Source organism: Pagrus major, chromosome 13, assembly GCF_040436345.1.
Source record: "Pagrus major chromosome 13, Pma_NU_1.0".
Classification (NCBI taxonomy): Eukaryota; Metazoa; Chordata; class Actinopteri; order Spariformes; family Sparidae; genus Pagrus; species Pagrus major.
Window position 1 is genome coordinate 14,827,485 of NC_133227.1, and position 22,162 is coordinate 14,849,646.

Consider the following 22,162-nt stretch of genomic DNA (forward strand, 5'->3'; position numbering starts at 1 on the left):
TGTGGTGAAAAGGAAAATTGTGAAGTCTGTTAGAAGCGAGGAACTCGGCCTGTAGCTTTTGTGATGCAAATGTTCCGCCAACATTAGCAGGATTACAGAGAGCACATTATGAAACTGCAATACTAAAGGCAGATGTTGTAGCTTAATGAAATGTGCACCCCCATCCTCGCTCTGCTTTGATTTCCCCTTCACCTCCCTCTTCTCTCTCCTCACCATCCAGAGAGTGCAGACTCATCGGTAGCTCAGGCCACAGAGCCTTTCCAGTTGCCAGGTCCACCACATAAACCCATAGTCACGGATGTGTCCAAAAACAGCGTCTCTCTGACCTGGCAACCCAACGCCCACGAGGGAGGAGCTGCCGTCACCTCTTACATCATCGAGGCCTTCAGGTGAGTCACACACCCTTAGCTACACAAAAGGCAGGAGCAAAAACATGGACACACACTTAGCTGACATCTCCACAGTCATCAAGGACAAATTAGACTTTTTAGTCAGGGACCTGCCACAGCTCTACATGTATGCTTTTACAGCAGTTCATTTAGCCACAAATTGTTTGTCTTCTTTATTAAACAATCAAGGCTGTATCATTTAGTATTGAATAACATTTTAACATTTGAATACAGAAGTGTTGGTCTTGCCAGGATAGAAGTTGTTTCACTTTTGAATAGTAAAACACCTTCACTGATGCTCCAACTAATGAAATTCTTTCATGGTTTGCTGCTCTTTCAAGTGAGTCTAGCTACCACATTTATTCATTATTATCAGACCTCGAAAAGAAGTGCTAGCTGCTCATTAAAAAAACTTTTCTATGAGAGGTAGAAACACTAAATTTGCCGTGGAATCTGTCAAGAGTGGTGGCTACACATGACAAAATCACATCTTTTGATCTCATATTTAGCATGCCTAAATATGTAGACAAAGTTGATCATATTCTAGAAATGCAAAAATATCACAAAAAATTAGTTCAAATAAGTTTGTTCATTTCAATAACTTAATATCAGAAGTATGGTTGAGTTGAAATTGAAGTTGTTCTGAATCCAGTGGTACCAATCATTTGATATTACTCTTCGTTGTTTTTGAGATGCGGCTCTATAAAAATGGCCGCCTTCTCAGTGTCAGCTGATCTTACCAATTCAGTCACCATCATCTTTTTTCAAGAATTAGCCATATCTTACATACAGTGCCTCTTTCCCTGTGCCTGACAGTGACCGACTGCGTCACACCAGATATCTGAATAGAAATACACCTGCACTTTGTTTCAAAGGCCAAAAACCAGAGATGTTAGAAAACAAGCATTCGACTGTCGGCTTTATTCTCTCCCTCTCTGTGTGCGTGTCTGTATAACTTTGGTCGGGGACACGCTTTAAGATCAGTCAATTGAGGACAGCTGATGCAATCGGGGACAAAAGCTATGCCCCCAACTGGAAAACAGCTGATTTTTGGGTCAGCAGTTGATGTTAGGGTTCATTTTAAGATTAGAGTAAGGTTTTTTCAGTTTAATGCTCTCTGTTAACGGAGTGAAGAGAGGCACTGAGACGAGGCACTCGAGTTGCATAAAGTCACATCCTTTTGACTCCTGCTGAAAATCCAACCTCAGTCCTGAGAAATCCACAGCCCAGCAGCATTAAACAAACAGTCCACAGGCTTGTATAGGGAACTGAGAGAGATGGGAGAGTTCAAATGTTTCACATCACGTTACAATCCGCTCACATATGGCCAATAACAAAAGTGATTAATACTTATAAACTGCTACAAAGTGTTACATAGAGCCTCATAGAGTGCTTTGCTTGTTCTCAGACACATGCATACAGTTTCTAGTGATGAACTCTGTGGTATTTCTTGTTTGTCATGGCGAATCTAGACATGTACCTGAATGCACCTATACAGAAACCTTCAGGTACTGCCACCTGAGAGGAAGTCCACCTTGGATTAATTAGGGGCAAAGTAGATTTAGCTAAGCAGGACGGGTGGCTCCACGGATGGAAGGAGGCCTCCAGATGAAGAGAGGCAGCGTTATGGGGAAATGTGTCCTTCCAATTCGATAAAGAGGGGTGCAGCGGCAGAGCTTAATCAGATCCAGACGTCCACCGTGGCCCATGGCAGCAGCAGAGCGTTTCTGAGTAACGCAAACTGATTCTTTATAAAGCAGCTGGAGGGGACCGGTGGGATGTTTGCAATAACATTTCCTCGCCTGAGGTGCTACGGTTTGTTTGTAGGAGCACAGGGAAGAGCGAGGGTTAGGTTGTGCTTGTGTGTGTGTGTGTGTGCGTGTGTGTGTGCGTGTGTGTGTGTGTGTGTGTGGACTGTGGACATATGCAATATGTAATAGTGTTTATACTTTATACAAAGGCAGGCTTTCCATTCGCCTGGTGAGTCTGCATACATTTCTCTCTTTTGGAGCCACAGCCTTGTGTGTGAGTGTGTGAACCCCCTCTGAGCATCTCCTGCACAAAGTTACCTTGAATCTAGCACTGGCGCAGGGCGGCCTACACTCACACACATGAGTATTCATGAGTTCGTGTTCCTCTTTGGTCTAATTGTGCATTTCAGCACTGAAGCTAGTTCACCACAAACCCCCACAGTACCCTTAGGGGAAATCTAAAAGTGTCAAACAAATGGTTGGAGAGGCTTTTGTGACTGCTGCTCTGCCAAGGTGACGGTAAATTCACAGAGAAAAAAGAGACGTGAGGAAGAGAGAACGGGGTTGAGAGGTGGCGGTATAATGCATCTGGGGGAGTGCCACAAGGCTGAGAACATGCCCTCATTTCCTGTTGGCAGCTGTGCCTTCTTACAAGCCTCATTACATTATTCATCACGACAGCAAATTGTATCATTTGGAGATCTTCTGGTGAGCACAAACTCGTCTGAACCAAGTGACTTTGCTCACATCTGTTATTGTTTACCATGTAAGAAATATTAGAGGAAGCCAAAAATAGACCCTACTATTGCCTGGAGATCTTCTCATGCATTGTTTAATTGTGTAGCTGCACATCAAATCAGCATTGCAAAGCACTCCTGAATGCAGCATGAAATGGGTGGTATGTTGTGTGCATTCAGTCAACTGCTGTGCACATTTGAAGTACCTGTGCCTTACAGGAGTATTTCATTTTTGTGCCACTTCCTCCAAAACATGTATTTATAGACATATATCACACTTTGTCTTCCACTGCAATTACTTGACATTACTAATGATAGCTGCTAATTACAGTTAAAAAAAAAACCACACAAACAAAACATATGAAGATATTGGTTGTTTCGTCGAACTACTTGGTCAGTGCAAAGGTGTCTCTGGACTGTGAAAATGTGACAGCATTTCTCTCCATTTCCTGAAGGCTTCAGAACCATACAGTTAGGGCTGGGCAATATATAGATAATATATCGTCATCATGATATGAGCCTGTGTATTAACTTTGTTATATCGCAATAGGCAACAAGTGTTGTTTTTCCTGGTTTTAAAGGCTGCATTACAGTAAAGTGATGTCATTTTCTGAACCTGTCAGAATGTTCTACTTGTCCTAATACCGTCTTTACCCACTTAAGCCTCATATCCACAATACTGATGATTATTGATCAAAAATGTAATTGTGTTAATATTTTTTCACAGTACCTACAGTCATCTCTACAATAATGTCTCAATATCAATATCAAGATCAAGGTATAATTTGTTTGGTAAATATCATGTCGCAAACCTTTTTTTTTTCTCCTATCCTCTCACAGCCAATCAGCAGGCAGCACATGGCAGACTGTAGCTGACATGGTCAAGATGGAAACGCACACAATCACCGGCCTTCTCCCCAACACCATCTACTTGTTCATTGTCCGAGCCGTCAACGCCTATGGCCTGAGTGACCCGAGCCCCATCTCTGAGCCCGTCAGAACGCAAGGTCAGTCTGCACCTCTCTCACACCAAATAAAACATGGCTGTCCTCATGCTTTGGCAGCAGCGCTCTAAGGAGAGGTGAATTTGTCTGTTTCCTGCAGATGTGAATCCTACAGGTCAGGGAGTGGACCACAGGCAGGTCCAGAGGGAGCTGGGAGAGGTGGCCGTCCAGCTGCAAGATCCCGTCACGCTAACAACAGCTTCCATCAGAGTGTCCTGGACTGTGAGTGGCCCTTTGTGGAGCTTTAGGAAAGGAGTGTTGGAGGGTTCAGTTAGAATTAGGGAATTGGAAAAATGTATTCTTTCACTTTATCTCCATCTCTCCTTTCTTTCATCTTTTTTAATTTCCCTTTGTCCTCCTCAATTCATCAAGGTCGACCGTCAGTCTCAGTTCGTCCAGGGCTACCGTCTCTTCTACCGACCCAGCGGGGGATCCTGGCTCCTCCAGGACATCAACTCGCCCTCCGAACGCAGCACCGTCCTCACCAACCTGCTCAAAGGAACTGAGTATGAGATAAAGATTCGGCCCTATTTCGATGAATTCCAGGGCAAGGACAGCCGAACGTTGCTGGTTCGAACCCCAGAAGAAGGTATTAAATCTGGTGACTTCTGAAACATGTCTGTACCAGAAAGAGATCCAAGCGAAGCTCGTTTAATAAACCTGGCTAGGTTTTCTTTGACATTGTGGAGCCTTGAAACTGGCTGTTCATTAGCCTGTCTGACACCACATGAATCTCAGTAATGTTATCTCATTTTGGGGTTAATTTTATATCCTCCGCAATTTGGGTTCATTTATATTGATCCCTATTTTCATTAAATTCAGCCTCCGCAATTTTTACAGCCTGAGGTTCACAGCAGCTTTATATTGGTTGATACAAACTCAAGATTAAAAACAAGGGAGCAGACGGGGTTTTTGCCATCAGCACTTATAAACTTTGGATTGACCTGCCTGAGTAACTTATACTCTTATTAATTTCATTCTCATTTAAACTCCATTGGATTGATTGATTGATACAGCTCCTCTTTCATGTTTCTTGACTTGTGTTTTAAATGTCTGTGCTTTCATCGCCTCCAGCAATTTCGTTTTTGCAATTTAGATATACTCACTTGTTAATAGTTATTTAATTCATTGTGCTCAATATAAGGATGTTGATGAAATAACATACTTCCGTCCTCCGCCTCTCACAGTCCCCAGTGCTCCACCCAGAGCTGTCACAGTAGCAACGGTGAAGCTAAGCAACAGCTCCAGCGTCAGCGTCTCCTGGGAGCCTCCACCCAGCCGCATGCAGAACGGCATCATCCAGGAGTACAGGGTAAACCCACACACCTCAGCCGAGTCAAGTTACACTCTATGCACATATTTTGCACTAAATGTGCAAAATGTTGAGAATAATTTGATTTCTTTAAATAGATTTATACTAGCCACAAAAAAAGGTGTAGACTGAAGTAAGGCAAGGGTTATTAGAGGATTGTGGACAATGCAAAAGAGGCTGTAGATCAATCTCAGGGAGATGACACTAATGCCTTGTCCACTCAGCCTACATACAGAGATAATTCCTTGTCAAAGAAGAAAAAAATGTCTGTGTTTTTAGACTTCAGACGAAGTGTACAGCGCACTGGCTGGTGGTCAAGTTCAGTGACTACTGTACATTCATCACAGGGAATATCTGACTGTGCTTTGATGTCGTTTTGAACAGATCAAATATTGCAGCCTATAGTTAACTATTTCATCAGTGCATGAAAATGCAAATACACTCTCAGCTTAAGAAGATATACTGACAAGAATCAAAAATTGTCACACTGAAACTGACTGAAAGGATCTGTGTAACATTCACTTTCTGTATCCCAACAAGGTTTGGTGTGTGGGCAGCGGCGGCGACAACCAGACGCGCTACCACATCAACAAGACGGTGGATGGAAACACGTTGTCCACAGTGTTAAAAGGTCTGATGCCCAGCGTGCTCTACCAGGTGGAGGTGGCAGCAGTGACCAGCGCCGGTGTCGGAGCTCGCAGTCAGCCGGTTTCCGTCCTCATCAGTAAGTCCATAGTGACAAAAGCAAAAGGATGCAGACGTACAAGAGATAAAAGATTTTCTGCAACCCTAACCCTAATGTCACAATGTTCATTTGTTTTCATTTTTTTTAGCCATGCCTGCAGCATTTCCCTTATCGATGACGTTGTCTGTCTGTTTATCCACCACTTTGATCCACACTGAAATATCTCAACAACTATCAGATGGATTGCCATTAAAATGAGTTTGATATTAATGGCCCCCAGAGGATGGATTCTAATGACGCTGGTGATCTCTGACTTTTCCTCTGGTGCCACCATGAGGTTGACAGTTTTAGTAAAACATGGTACTGACATTCATGGTGCCCAGAGGATGAACTCTGGTGATTTGGGCGATCATTTAAATTAGCACCACTCTAGCGCCATCATGAGCTCAAATTTTTAATTTGTTCAATAGCTTGGATTATGACCAAACACCTGCAAAATGAACGTCATTCCCATAGGTCTCAGCTTAAGTTTGTGTTTAGTGATAATTAGTAAATGGTAGGTAAATATTATACCTTCTGAACATCAGCATGTTAGGATTGTCATTTTGAGCTTGTTGCCATGGCGATCTTAGCATTTAGCTTGAAGCACTGCTCTGCCTTCGTGCTATAGACTGTTGTTGTCAAACCATCTACCCCTATATCTACAGTATCATTTCTTAACTACTTTTGGCTCAGTCATGTATTATTCTGTATGCACATGGTTAGGATTTTATTGACTGCTCTGTTGAGCTTTTAAATGATACAATAGGAAACACACTGGATGCAAAAAAAAAAAAAAAAATCAGATAAACAAAGGAAATGCCAGAATGATCTGTGGTTTCCCCCCTCAGTCCTTCACTGTCTTATTTTGTCCTCCCAGAGCTTCCATCTGAACAGCCCTCCACGCCTGGCAGCGGTGGAGGCGGTGGCACCGGTGACAGCGGCGAGGAGAGCAGTGTGAGTCTGGCCGAGCAGATCACCGATGTGGTCAAGCAGCCAGCGTTCATCGCAGGCATCGGCGGAGCCTGCTGGGTCATCCTCATGGGCTTTAGCGTCTGGATCTACTGCCGCCGCAAGAAGAGGAAGGAGCTGAGCCACTACACCGCCTCCTTCGCATACACACCAGCAGGTCAGGACGAATGATGAAGATGTGAAATGATATTTTGTTACTGACCCGGGGCTGACTCTATCTGCTGTCTGATATGATACCTTGCACTTAAGTTGGAAGTTGTGGAAGTTACAGTAAGATGCATTGAGATTGTAGCCCAAGGCATTTCACATTTAAATACATCAAGGAGCAAGTTTGATTTATTTGATAAAAACAGGAAAGAATAGCCACAATGTCCTCACATAGGTTAAATTTGGCTATTTTAAACTTTTTGTGTTTACATACTGTACATATGGTCCTAGTTTAGTTTACTGTGAGTCTATTTACGGCAGCAATGCTTGTTATTAAAGATCTATTACTTGACTATGAACGGCCTAATTCAGAAAAACGATAGATGCATAATTTAGTTGTTTAGTGTTTTCTGTGCTGTGACGTTGGCTCTGACTCACAGCATCCGTACACAGTAGATACATTAAACATTATTGAGCTGAAAACATTTCTGTGGAAACGAGAACAGATGATGTTGCATAATATCAGCAACAACGCCAAGTAGGCCAGAAAACTGTAACATCCATGAGTCGGTTTACTCCTCCTCATCACTCTCTCTTTCTCTCTGTCTTGTACAGTTGGTTTCCCTCATGGAGAGGGATCAGGACTGAATGCAAGGTAATTAAATTATATACTACATTTATATTCTGCTATGTGTCTTTCTTCAGTCTAAATTCACAGACAACAACAGACTGGACTGATAATTTGTAAATGTTTCTCACTGTCTATTCATGCAGCTTTTTCTTTGCTGCTCTTTGTATTTCCATCTGCCAGTCGTTGCTGTTGTACTGCGTCCCACCACATCTTTAATTAATGCCAACATTTCTCTGCAGGCCCGGCGTGCTGGGAGGCAACATGGGCAACTACCCGTGGCTGGCAGACTCTTGGCCCACCACCAATCTGGTCCACAGCGGTAAAGAGCCGGTCAATTGCTGCACCGCCAATCACGACACAGCTGAGAGATACTATAATGGTAGGATGCTGCGGACACAGTATGAATGTCTGTTTTTGTATTTTTGTGCTTATGTAAAAGCTGCGGTGGCAGATGAAGCATCACTGAGCACAGTAACAAGTAGAGGCATTCAATATGATAAAACCAAGCTAATACTCATATAATAATATATAACCTCCATCCCTGTGTAGAAGCTGGTATCTCCAACTACCTGAATCAGACGGAGAAGTACAGCATAGGTGGCTCCACCGAAGGTCCAATCTACAGCACCATCGATGCCACCAGTGAGGACCTGCACAGCTTCACCTACGGCCAGCACAACTCCACCACCCCCTACGCCTCCACCTCCATCATGCCTTTCACCACCCAAACGCAGGCACCGGCCCACAGTGGCGAGCAGCAGGATGATGGACACTGGATCAACCAGCCGGGGCCCTCTGGAGCTCAGTACGCCCAACCAGACCGCTGCAACGGTGAGGAGGGCTGCAGGAACTGGACCTTCTGTCTTTGTTCAGTACAGACAGATAATGTTGCTGTTTAGTTCTCAGCATGCAGTGCTTGCTTTTAAAAGCAAAGCTTTGTCTGGCACGGGTTTGCACTTCCAGTTTCCTCAGCCACTATTCTGCCTCCAGACCCATCAGCTCCACTCACCAATTACTGCTCCTGATCCCCAGAGTGACTGAGCATTTTCCAGCTTTGCCACCAGACTATCACAATGATATCAAGTTAGCTTTTCAAGTGTTATCATGACGACAGAATATCAGCTAGAATATTTTCGTTAGAAGTAGAAGTACTTCTTATATTATTATTCCATATCTGTCAGTCACAGGCCTGCTGGGATATGTGTCAAATCATGCTCATGATGAATAAGCTAAATGTGACAAAGTATCCTCTCTCAGTGAATGACTGAGTTTCTCTCTGTCTGTTTTAAAGGTAAGCCCAAGCAGAAGGCGATGGGGAAGGCTGTGAAGACCCCGTCTCTGACCTGGATGGAGGCGTTGCCCCCACCTCCCCCCATAGGGGAGCTGGAACAGGGCGAGCTGGACGAGCAGCCCCCAGAGCACGAGGACATGGACTTAGGGTGAGTCAGACTTCCACTCACTTCTTTCTCACACACACACATCTCTATAAATTACTATTACACCTGCATCATCATTTAGACTTACTGTCACCTCTAACAGGCACATATTGAACCCTTATGCTTCTGGCTTTAACAACTCAATTACCCTGGCTGTGGTCAATTGCTTTAGTGATTTAGCTGTTTTCCCTAGCCTTAAAACACAATTAGCCGTGTTCCTCCTTACCATTCACTCCCTGCAACCTCAGCTATCGTTCAGTATCGTGCTCGTAGCAGCAATCCCACCCAAGTGGAAGCTTAGCCTCCTGCAGTTTTGCCAAAGGCAAGGCCCTCTAACTGGAGTCGATCTGAAAGAACAGCATTAATCTTTAAATAGCCTCATAGCTAGCTGGAATTGAAGGCGCCAGTGAGACAACAGGCTGCCCTTCAGCAATATCATTATAAGAACACATAAAGATAAGATCCTGCTCTTACACTGTATCATCTAGCTGTAACACTCTTTGTCTTTGTCTTTGTAGCTCGGATGAGGAGTGGTGTCCTCCCCTCCCAGAGAGGACCTATCTGATGGAGGGTTGCGAGGACGGGCCTGCTCCCCCGCAGAGGAACAACGCCTCATCTCCAGCCACCTCCTACAGTCACCAGTCGACCGCCACACTCACCCCATCGCCTCATGAGGAGACCCGAGCCCCACATGACCTCCCCCGCCTTCACCTACTAGACAGCCAGCAGCTGTCACGGTATGTGAATGGGCTCGGCATTGAGCAGAAGCTAATGATTGTGTTCGTATTTAAATCCACTGTTAATGTCCACAGAAACTCATGACCTGCTTTGTGGGAGGAAGGTTATTTCACTCTGAATCCTCGTGTTTTTCTGAGCTTTTACCGTCCACTTTTTACTGCTTGGTTGACACAAGGACCTTTTTATGTTACAGTGCAATGGTGATTATGATGCCATGAATAAAATATGTTACTGGTATTTATTTTAGACCTTAACAGTTTACAGCTCCCACCTGTTCTTTTATGACATTAAATAATAAATCAAAAGTTCATTTTATTACAGGGCTGTACCTTTGATTTGTAAGCGTGACTGTGTAACTTTTCAAGGCCATAAAAACAAAGCGCCTGGTTCAAAATGGAAAATGAAACTTAGGAGTCTTGTGCTACAGCCTGACATGCTCTGGTATGACCAGTAGCTCACGGCTAAAACTTTACATCCTAACTTTGAAAGTGGCTGAAGGGGCTTTTCTGTTGGCAAATGTGGCCATGCAGTCAAGTCGAGCTTTGTTAGCGGCTATTCTTTGTTAGTACCGCAGGAAGGAAGAGTATTTACAGCCGCTCTGTTGACCACTATTCAAGACAAGTGCGTCAGTTAAAGACGCACCTTCAGAAAGTTAGCCCCGCTGTAGTGGAAATGCTATTCCCTGTAGTGTTGGGTTGATGAGCCGAGCCGAGCCGAGCCGAGCCAAGCCGGCACATGTGTATGAAAAGCCCCGATAGTCTCTTTTAAATGATATATTTTATATATTTGACATTGTAGCTGCACACTTTCATACATCAACTACATCATTCTCTGTAATGTATTTATCTGTTCTGTTTTCATAATGACAGTGCACATTGATCCACATATGTCATTGTATTAACCATTTCAATGACAATAAAACAGGCAAAATATAAAGCAACTACAGAGAATTTTGAAAATAAATACATACTCACAGTGTATACTTTTTTTTTTGTCAACCTCAGTCTGAACCAAAGATTAAGCCTCCCCTTCCACTGATTTGTTCTTTCCGGTAACATGTTTGCTTCCTTCCCATAGCAGACGGTTACCCTGCGGTCCAGTGCCAGTTCCCCAGGCGCCGAGCCCGCCGCTCACCCAGTCCAACCCCAACCTCTCCGGCCAACAGCATCACGGCTCATCAGAAGTTGGCACGCTGCAGTGCCAAAGTCCAGCCCATCGCTGCCTCCACAGCCAGGGGCCAGCTCTCAGCGAAGACAGCGTCAACGCGACTACACCCGGTAAAGTGACTGGCAGTGCTGTGTGCTCACGCATACAAGTCTGCATGTAACACAAACACACACGTACACACAGAGCCAAATTAGCAAACAAGATGGTGAAAGCTGGACAATCATGTATTCATTCGCCCCGGCACTGTGTTGGCTTACTGTTTGTAATTTAAATAATCCATATGCATGAATTCATTAAATGCTCCAAGTCTGTTCATTCTGGAGAAAAAACACATACTGATGGCTGTATTTTTCCCTTCCCTGAAACAGTACACAGTCGCTCATCCCCAGCAGATACATGCACTCCTCCCAACCAAAAGTCACGAGTGAAAAAAAAGGTGTCAAAGAGTTCAGCCTACAGAAGAGATATACAAGGAGGTGAGTGCATTTCTGTGTGGATTCAAATACAGGGACAGGGCATCCATAACTTCTACACTTGGTTGTTTGATTGCTGACATTTTGTCCCATTCAGTAAGTGTTATTAGAGAACAATTCACTATTAAAGATGAATTTATTATTTTGCATGAAATGAGTAGTAAGACATCAAATGTTCTCAGTAGCTGAGTATGATAGCTCTACTGCAGAAGAGCAAATCATTTCCACAGTTATCATCTGTCACTAGTCATTGCTCTTTGTCAGCGAGGGAATAAACACACCCCATAATAATCCAGCAAGAACACGCAGATATTCAGCAGCACCATCTGTGATTGAATATCTACAACTCAAAGGCGAGACGTGAGGCTCGTGCTCCTGATTATATACATGGATTTGGCTTGTAATCTTAGCTTACAGACTCGCACCATATGTTTGCCAGATAACCACATATCCACCTCGGACCACTTAAACCACACATGGCTGCACATGAGTCACACATTCAGAACTGTCGTTTTGACGAGCAACGAGCAACATGTTTACATTTATACAAGATCACATTTACTCATAAAATGAATTATGCCTCCAACAGTGGCTTTGAGTTTTTAAGTATTTTAATTACATTTTCCACTGAATTCTGTTACATGAGTTAAATGTAAAGGGTCACATTTAATATCATGTTGAGTCAACACATATAAATTAAATGACTAGATGTGTGATTTTTTACAGGAGACTGAATAATTATTTTAAAATACATTACTTTTAGAGGTTTTAAAGGTTTATTTAATCGTCAATACAATAAAATGTAGGTTTTGTAGGGTGAACAGACTGTGGCTGGGTGGCTGTTGTCTTTGGGCTCTGTGTATTATACTTGAATAATAGACACAGTTTGTTTATGTAAAAGTTCCATTTAACTTTATATGTAATATTTGAATAAACATGTGAGTTTTATGTATAAGTCTGCAATAATTTATTTTAATCCGACTTAATTGATTCACATTGACTCAACATGATAGATGCATTAAATGTGACCATTTACATTGAACTTTACATGCAACTAAAATACTTACAGTCAATGTTTTAGGCATAATTATTATTTCTCTGCGTGTACAAATAAGGAAATCAGCAAACTAATGAACAACAATCACAACAACAACAAAAAGTAGAGGACGGTACAATGGCACATTATACATCACTACATTACATAGGAGGGGGTTGTACTATACACTCCCTCACAATTAAATATTCCCCCTATGATGATTGATCCCAGAATTGTATTTAGCATCGCTGCTCATATCAGTTATTCGTCGCACACCAAGACGGTTCAAAAATTCAAGTAACCATGTTTTCAGCTCCACCAATTTTACACATTACAGTGTGTTGGGAGTACTACTACAAATGTGAAAAAAGTAACATAAAGCCATTATTTGGCTCCAGAGAAATTTACATGTAATGTGAAAAAAAATGCTTCTAGTGGTGTCACTTGCCTCTAGTGACACCACTTGGAACATTTTGTCACATTGCATGTAAATTCCTCTGGAGATAATTCATCAGATCACATGCAGCTGCCTCTGAAGCCACAAAAGGCTTTATACTACTACTACTCACTTATGCAGGTGTACTCCCCAGGACCTGTAAACACACTTAAATATGCACAGTTGGTGGAGTTACCCTTTGAGAACATTTTGGCTCATGGATCTCTTGGTTTAACAAAATCTTTCTTTTAGCATCAAAAAGGCTTGGCCTACAATTTTCCTATCTTTTTCATACCTTAGCTGTGCAGCTCTATACCCGAGCAAGTAAACAACAGGCGAAAGAGAGAGATTTATATTCATTGTTACTGAAATCGAATGAAACATTTGACTGCTGGGCAGTGCCACAATATATGAACCAATGTTCCAACCTGTCCACAGCCCCTGTTTTCTAAAGGAAAAAAACACTGTGACTAGAATCTGGGATTATCTCAAGCTTGTGACAAAAAGAAAAAACAAAAAATGCTCTTATTCTTTTTTAACAGAAAAAATGTAAACTAAAATTGGCTTTAATGCATTGACTGAAAAAGGCAGCAAACATTCTCTTCCTTATACCTTAGACCTGCCCCCACCTCCGGAGCCACCCCCAGGGGAGAAGAGGTTGGAGGGCCCCCAGGGGTGCATAGATGGAGTGAACGGTGCTCCGTCCTCCCTGGAGAGAAGCGAATACAGCAGCAATAGTCACCAACGGAAAGGCTCGGGACACAGACACACCGACAGTAAGACAAAGCTTTGCAGAGTGTAGTGTTTCAGTAATAATTTAGTTTCCGGATTGCAGAATCAAATTTAGCACAGAGTGTGCGTTCTTCCTGAAATATTTGTAGAAACGGGAAGATAAGACAACATTTCACCAAAGTAGAGTAAAATTTGTACACTGTTGTGCCCACGCTCAGATGTAGCCTTATCCACATTTTTTGCTGTATCATGCCCCACTACTGCACTGCAGTATTTTCTCCTCTCGTGTTGCACAGTAGAGTAAAATAAGACCGACTGCAACACAAACACTTTGTTCCTTCATTCCTTATGAATGACTATAACATTCTGTGACATGCAACTGTAGTATACACATCCCATAGTGGTGGCCATAAATGAAAACACAAGGTGTGGTGTAGAAAACTCAGCAATTCTGCAACATGATGCCTCCCTGTAGCTTTTTAAGAGAAAGTTCTAAATCCTTGCCTCGTGTTTTCATTCACCTCCTTTTTATGTAGAGAACAGGTCAGCTTATGACCATACACAAGGACACAGTTAAATATGGACAAATAAAAGTACTTTGTAGGAGTGTTTTAGCACATAAAAATCTTGCCTGGATGAACCTTAAACTGTCAGTTCTCCAGTAGATATATGGCTGTCTAAATTCACCTTCACTTCCCCACAAAGACACTGTGCTGCCTTTTAAACCGACTGATCCTGTTTTGTTTCCTTCATCCTTGCCTCCTCAGATGAGGACATGATGGCGTACAGCAGTAAGGCTGGTTACCTCTCCAGGAGTCAGATGTCCAGTAACTGCTCGACCACAGGGAGTTCCTCATCCAGAGGCTCCACTGGCTCCCGAGGGCTCAACTCAGCCAGAAAACACAATGAGGTATGATACAATAACGCTAATGATTTAAAACTTCATGCAAGAAAAGACATTCTCTTTTCACCTCAAATGGTTTTAATAATTGATGCTTTTAGATATTTATGAGCGTGGGAACAAAGAGTATTCCTGCCATGGAGAGGTTCATGTGGTTCAGGTTTATCTACATATCGTTACTTGCGCTCCATAAAACACACATCATCTTCTACATTCGAGCACATGAAAAGAGCTCCTACATTCCCTTGTTGCCCACACACACACATACACACACATACACACACACGCACACACACCAACATGCTCTCAGGCTCATACATACAGATCTACCATTACCATCTACTCAGGATAAGCTTTACAGTAAGAAACAATGTTAAGCGTGCACGCCCACTGCTCTCTCTGGAGTGCACTTCTGAGGCTGCACTTCACTGTGGGAGCGCTCCTTTAAATGCACCCCCTGCAGGCTCCCTCGCAATGAGCTGCTGTCTTTTATGGCAGAACAAGCTGTGCCAGACGAATGGGAAGCTCTGGAGGGATTTTGTGCGAGTGAGGCAACACTTACTAACAGTGTTTGACATGTCCCTAAAACATTAGTGCAGGTAGGCAGAGGTGTAGCAGCTGATAGAGAGCCGAGTTGTGTAAAGTCAGAATCGCTTTACACAACTTTGGCTCAGGAGGAAGAGCAGGTCGTCCATTAATCACACGATTGGCGGGTCCCTCAATCCTTCTGCCCAAAGTGTCCTTGAGCAAGACACTGAACCCCATGTTACTCCTGTTACTGAGGCAGGCCAGCACCTTGTTTGGCAGCTCTGTCACAATCCAATAATGTGACTGGGTGAATGAGAGGCTGGGCAAAGCCCCTTTGCCTTTTTGTCAGTTAAGGTAGAAAAGTGCAGAGTAAGGGCCCAGATAGTCGGCCATTGTCGGGGCTGTCAGTGAGCTTCTATGGCTCTAGTTGTTGCACTGTGTCCCACACTAGTCGGTCCTTGTTTGCAGCTTGCAGACATATTCTTGATAAGAAGTGGCTACATTAGCAAGAGTGATGTCAAAAAGATAGGCATTCGCTGCTTTATCATAAGAATGGATTGCATATCTGCAGTCCTGAGTCATCTGGTCTAGTTGGCCGTTCGCTGTAGACTTTCTTAAAACTTTCTGGCTAAGACACAGGCAACGTGAGGCAACACGAGTCGATCCTGTATCGGTCAAGCATGTAAAAACCTGAAGAATTGTCTTACTGTCAGGTGAAAACACAACAAGAAATACACACAAGAAATGTGCTGGACAAGATGGTTTGATATGGAGAATAAGCTGAGAAATGTGTAACTCCATGAAAATTTTACTCTACTTAAGAATAATCAGGCCATTATTAAATGTTTTTCAAAAAGGAAACTAGCCATTATAAAAATAAACCTTGAACCGGGCGTTTCCTTTTATGCCTTCACATTTTCCTATTAGGGTTTTCTAACTTTCTTTCCATTTTCAAATAGCTATTTCAAAATATTTGTAATATTTCAGTATGCAGTTTTTCTTCTTGTTTTTAACATTTATTCACGGTGTGATTATCCACAGTAGTAGAGCAAAATAATGATTAACGTTTTTTATTAAAACCTTTACTTGGTTAAAAGTAGCAAACTGAAAAAATACTCAAAATCCTTGATGCAAGCTTTGTTATAAAAATGTACTTGAATTGTCAAAAGTAAAAGAGCTCGCTGAAGAAAAGTGTCCCCTGTCAACGCTTATATACTGTTGCTTTGTTTAATCTATAGAAATGCATCATGTGATACTATATTCAAGGCCTTCAAATATTTTTTGTTGATCTTGAATCTGGAATTTGAAAAGTTACTAATAACCACAGCTGTATTAGAGGAAAAATTACAATGTAGAAGTAAACATACCTCAAAACTTTGCATTAGTACAATTCTTAATTACTTGCCACACCTGCTTTTAGTTTACTTCTTCACACAATGACCCTCCAAAGTTTTAGAGTTAAACTGTTTGTATAGCAACAATCAAACAGTGAAAGTAAGTGAAGCATCAGAATCAATTTAGAGCTGAAACAACAGTTGACTGAACGTGTGAACACATGCATGGATTTATGAGAAATGGACAGCAGCAGCTTTGAATCCTTCCTTCAGTGTTGTAGTTGTTAAGTTTACCGCTGTAACCTGAGGCGTCACCATAAAGCTGCCTGTGTGTGGAAAGAGTGAAAGAAAGGATGGCCCTGTCACGGGTCACTCCATGCTGACCTCAACACACATCTGACATGGGAATGTAGCAAAGCAACTTGTAAAAGTGACACGCACTCGCACAATTGCTCTTTTCACTCGCTGTCAACACATACACACACAGAGCTGCCCTTGCATCTCGTGCCTCTCAGGTCACCCCCCTGTGGAGCAGTAAGGAGCACCTCAACCCCCCCAAGTGACCCTCGCTGACCCAAACAGGGCTTTTCACGCCTGGCCTGGGACATGAAAGTGCGACCTCTTAAATCCCTAATAAAGTTTGAGGTGTTTCCACAGGAAGCCTGGGTTAGGTTACCCCTTCTTCCTGTGGTGTTGCTGCCTGCTATCTTTGCCCTTTGACCCAGGCGGTCAGTCTGGGAAGGAGGGGTCGGGGGGGGTGGAGGTGCAGAGTGTTACTGTCATCAGCTCTTAGGGATACAATACACATCTGTACAAAACAGAGATATTAAATGTGGAAGTACTGTCTTTAGATCAGCGTTATGTGAAGAGACACAGAGGACATCACTGCTAATGCAAAACTGGCGCTTTTAATTTGAGCAACATATTCTTTGTGACCAATTAGATCTGGTGGGAAAAAGAACACGGACTTGGAAGCTAATTTAGACTTCAGAAAACACACTCTACCCTTGTTACATCCCCAGGCTGGCAAGAACATAAATCCACAACAGGCCTGCAAGTTTTTCTGTCATGTTCGTCCTCCTCATCCTCTTCTCGCCTAATTTATTCATCTCTCCTGCCTGAAACACAACTGTCCACATGTTCTGTTCTCAGCTTCTTATTAATGGCGTGTATGTTGTTTGACACATGCTTATATACAGTAGGGTTATGAAAGAAATAATGACTTTCACCATGAGTGATGATCATGAAACTTGCGAGATGGTATGTTTAATATGCGCTTTAGCAAAGTCCGTGTGTGGCAGCAGCTAAATCAGCCGACCGTCGAGTACTGACTTCCACCCAGGAACATGAATTATCAAAGTCAGCTAGACTACTTGAATGCCTCCAAGTATAAAACATTTCTTTGTGTGGTTTACAACATTCACCATTTGTGATTCATGTATATTTGATGTACAACAAAGCTTACAGTAATACACCATATTACTCTACCATGGAGAAGCACTTTTGGGGCCCAGATCTAAAGGAAATAGACTGAAGCCTTCACCCCTGACCACAGAGCAGTACTGGCTAAATTGACCCATTCTTGACAAAACTGACAGTCGTGACAAAATTGATTAATTATGACTGTGGCTAGATTGAGTCTTCTGATGCAGTCTGTCCCCAGCTTATTGGTTAACTGTCCCTCTCATTTTGTCTCAATTTAATATAAATCCTGAGAGAACAATTCACCCAAAAATGAAAACTCAGTCATTATCTCCTCCCCCCATGCAGATGGAAAGTGGGGTGAAGTTTCAAAGTCACCAAAACATTTCTGGAGCTTCACAGCAAAACAGCGTTGAAGCATTCTGCTAAACAACTGAAGTAGATGGTGATTTGTTTTAAAATGTAATAAAACAAGTGAAAAAAACTCTTTAAATTGCTCCATACAGCTCCTTCGGTCAAGAAACCCTGAGAACCCAAATGTATTTATAAAGCCGTTATTTACACCCTTTATTGAGCTGAAACTTTACTGTAGCTGCTGAGCGAAAAGCATTAGCACGCATTCTGTCTGAAGTGGGTGCACAAGCTCAGCCACGCGTCAGAGGGTGTAAATAACTTCACCTCACTAAGTCATTTTTGGGTGAACTGTTCCTTTAAGCCGGTGGACAGACTGTTAGATAAGTATGATCAGGAAGAATATTGTTTGAAGGCTGAATAACATCTGTACACGGAGCAGGGTGGCGCAAAAAGTTACATGAGTGCATGAGCTGACATCTGCCTTGATTTGTCAAAGTGAAGCAGTGTTCTGTGTAATAGTTTGACTTAAAATCTTTTTCTCTCACCAGGAAATGAGATAAGGACACCAGTGACTGTCCGTGTACCTTCGATGCCTCCATCATCCCCCATCTATCCACCGTGGACACAACGAGCTGGAAAAAAAGCTTTGTGTTTCAGGAGACCAGACTCTGTGTCATTGCTGTGAAAGAGAGAACAAAGGACTTTACATCATGTTTTTGGTATTACTATGATAATTTATGAGCTATCAAGCTCACTCCTCTCCCTTGATTTGTAAATACCTGTGTCTGTACTGTTCTTTTGTGGGTTCTGGATACAGGGAAAGAGACGTATATTGTATTTATGAGGATAAAACAAAAAACAATGTAAAAAAAACAAGTCTGTTATTATGAAAAAAGCTCATGTCTTCTTGAATGTGCCAACCTTTTTGTCAAAATGTATACTTTTTGGTAAAGCATTAACTACTGTTGCACTCTCTTGTTGTGATGGCAAAACAACAGAAAATATGAAGCACAAAGTGTGTTTGCTGGATGAGAGGGGCGGTAAGAAAAGCCAAAACGAGCGGGTTCTCGCTCCTGGAAGGACGCTTCCCCACTGGGATCCCTGCACCCATGTAGTCCGCTAAGAATGTCATAGTTTTCTATGTTTCCTCTGGTTTCTCTGCAGCGAAATGTTCCAGTGTGCCAGCAGACAGACAGGCTTTATAAAAGTTTGATTGTAACCCCTCCCGCTCCTCTCTTGTCCCCTCTCCTTGATCGTCTGAGGGACTGTTTGCTGCAGCTGTGAGATAAAATTTGCATATACTCCTTCCAAAACAAACAAAAACATGTCTGTGGACTGACTTTTTTGTACTCTTGTCGTTTTGTAAATGTACAATAAAATACATTTGCTGATCCAAGCCTTGGCTCATTTCTTTAGAGCAGCATTCGGGAAGTGTAATGCTCATGAGTCTATCTGATATCTGCACGGTGCTGTTGTACCCAGAACATCATAATTAATGCTGTTCTTACAGACGAAGGCCACAAGTCATTGTGACATCGTGGGTTGAGAACAGCACACTCACCAAGAAGCCTGGAGTCTGTGGCGTAGTTGGAACATATCTTGCTGTGGACTTCCTGTTGCTTTTCAGTTTTCTGTTGTTGTTTTGAAAGGTTTATGCAACAAAAATAATTGGCTAGGTTAAGGCAACAAAAACACATAGATATGAAATTATAGTGAGCTGCTCTCCTCCAGCACAGACAGGATGAAAAAGCAACCAAAAGCATTTTCATTGTACTTGTGGCATATACCACCAACGCTCTTAATTTTCACACTCGTCTTCCTATTTTTAACATTTAACATATTAGTTCATATGTGAAAAAATAAGTTTACATGTCCTTGGAGATACACATCATCATCATTATATATATATTTCACTGTTCCAAGAGGTTTCATCAGTTCAACCGGCAGGAGAGTGGACCTGGGCATTTCAAACTGTCATCACTGTTAAAGGTCATTCACGCCTTGATGTCACATTTAAGTCACTGAGGTCTCCAGAGTCATAAAGGTCAGGTATCAGTCATCAGTCACATGAATCAAGGTGTGAATTTTAAAGACACGCATGCATACAGCATCAAAAACAGTAATGTTTTTAGTTTTCTATGCATCCTCTAATATCTCATACCGTCCCACCATTCTATGTGGTAGATTCAGGTCTGAGATTCTTCTAAATAAACAATAAGTCATAGAAGTAATCCATAGATGAAAGCTGAAAACTGTGTATACTTAAACTTCCCAAAACTCCTGATTCACAGCCTGATATATTCAGCATCTAAACTTCTAGAAACCTTCAACTCCCTGACAACACTTTCCAAACAAACGGTGCCTTATTGCTAAACTTCTGTTGCTTCTTAATCTCCTAATGCCCCATTCTTCCTCTGACTTCACAGTGCATTGCACCTGGCTGAGTGCTGTATGCGCCAAGGAGCATGAAATTGCCGCGCTCTCTACTCTGAGTGCAGCACACACTCCCTCCTGCTGTCCACCTGAGACAAGGCATGCATTACCCTCCAGTGCTCTACAGATGCTTGCCGTGTCCTGGCATACACAAACCCACTAACTCACAGGCTCAGACGCACACTCATCCACACATATACATGAGTGGCCTCGGGTGTATTTCCTCTCTCAGCGCCCTGTGATCAGCTGAAAAGAGCATGATAAGATGCTGCAGCACAGCTTTGTTGTAGTCCACAGATAGAGATGATGGAGGTGGCAGCAGAGTGAAAAATCTTCAAAAGACATGGAGGATGTAGAGAGAGCCCTGATGAATGTAATGAGATTTGACATGCTGTTTTAACGTCTGATACTGCAGTTTAGAGTGTAACCACATTAATACCTCGGTATGCTATTAATACACATAGCCCTGGGGGAACATAGGTGCCAAGTGGATTTTTTTAATTTTTTTTTATTATCGTATTGAGATATGTTTCTGGACGGGCTCCATGTGAAGATAGATTTCAGATACATTGGATTAAATTCAACGAGCTAAAGGCAGTGCTCCAGATTTACTTATAGACGGATGTCATTGTGAAGACAGTTTACATTGGTATGGATGATGATGATGATGATGATGATGATGATGATGATGATGATGATAGTGATGATGATGATAGTGATGATGATGGTAATGATGCTGATGATGATAAAGGAGGTACATCTGGGCCAATGAGACGGTGTGTAAACTGGATTTTGACATTGTTGATTTCAGTCTTTTGGTTAAAAAGATTAGAATATTTTCAGACTTATCTTTTTATACATTGGTGATACCATGGAGTGAAACATAGTGACAGTTTTAGGGCCTTTAATGTGAGCAATTAGCCAGTTCCCCACAAAGACTGCAATCCTGTAAAATCCAGAATAATCAGTCAGAATCATCTTTATCGGCCCACTATGAGTACAACTAAAATGAATTTGACTCCAGTGTTTTTGTTGCTCTCATTGTACATGTAAGGTTTTTTTTTCTCTTATAATATTGTTCCTTTTAGGATCATGTTTGATACAATGATATTTATCTTATATATCTATGGTTGTCTTATTTATTGTCATGTCTATTTGTATTGTACTGACCTGTGCAAACTGATTTTCCCCTGTGTATAATAAAGAACATCAAATCCTACATACACACACTGCCAAGAACAATGTACAGGAAGATAGACAGAAATATACATACTGTACAGCTAAAAACGAGCAAGCCATAGCCACACACACGCCGACTATACATACATGTTAAAAGAAACACTTAAACTATAGGATATATCATTTATAATATGTAGGTAAGTGGATGTTTTAGTGCTGATGCTATGGCTGATTTAACTGGTCATCAGAAGCTCTTCTGGTGTTCTGTAGCTGTAGGGAGCACTTGGAACTCAGGTTGGGAATCAGAGTGACTCACAGTACAATAC

At 42.2% G+C, this 22,162-nt stretch overlaps 1 protein-coding gene across 1 annotated transcript in view; it reads left to right on the top strand.

The window, feature by feature from the left end:
- The window catches only part of robo3 (roundabout, axon guidance receptor, homolog 3 (Drosophila)), a 93,517-nt gene extending 73,919 nt beyond the window's left edge, over positions 1-19,598 (top strand). The window contains exons 11-27 of the mRNA XM_073480131.1: positions 221-389; positions 3,718-3,884; positions 3,982-4,103; positions 4,254-4,470; positions 5,069-5,193; positions 5,734-5,917; positions 6,798-7,046; positions 7,652-7,691; positions 7,907-8,046; positions 8,217-8,498; positions 8,959-9,106; positions 9,622-9,840; positions 10,922-11,118; positions 11,377-11,484; positions 13,571-13,729; positions 14,453-14,595; positions 18,773-19,598. Of these exons, the coding sequence (XP_073336232.1) occupies positions 221-389; positions 3,718-3,884; positions 3,982-4,103; positions 4,254-4,470; positions 5,069-5,193; positions 5,734-5,917; positions 6,798-7,046; positions 7,652-7,691; positions 7,907-8,046; positions 8,217-8,498; positions 8,959-9,106; positions 9,622-9,840; positions 10,922-11,118; positions 11,377-11,484; positions 13,571-13,729; positions 14,453-14,595; positions 18,773-18,784 (2,681 nt within the window). The 3' untranslated portion in view covers positions 18,785-19,598. The remainder of the gene's footprint in view (positions 1-220; positions 390-3,717; positions 3,885-3,981; positions 4,104-4,253; positions 4,471-5,068; positions 5,194-5,733; positions 5,918-6,797; positions 7,047-7,651; positions 7,692-7,906; positions 8,047-8,216; positions 8,499-8,958; positions 9,107-9,621; positions 9,841-10,921; positions 11,119-11,376; positions 11,485-13,570; positions 13,730-14,452; positions 14,596-18,772) is intronic.
- The last annotated feature ends 2,564 nt before the right edge of the window (positions 19,599-22,162 follow it).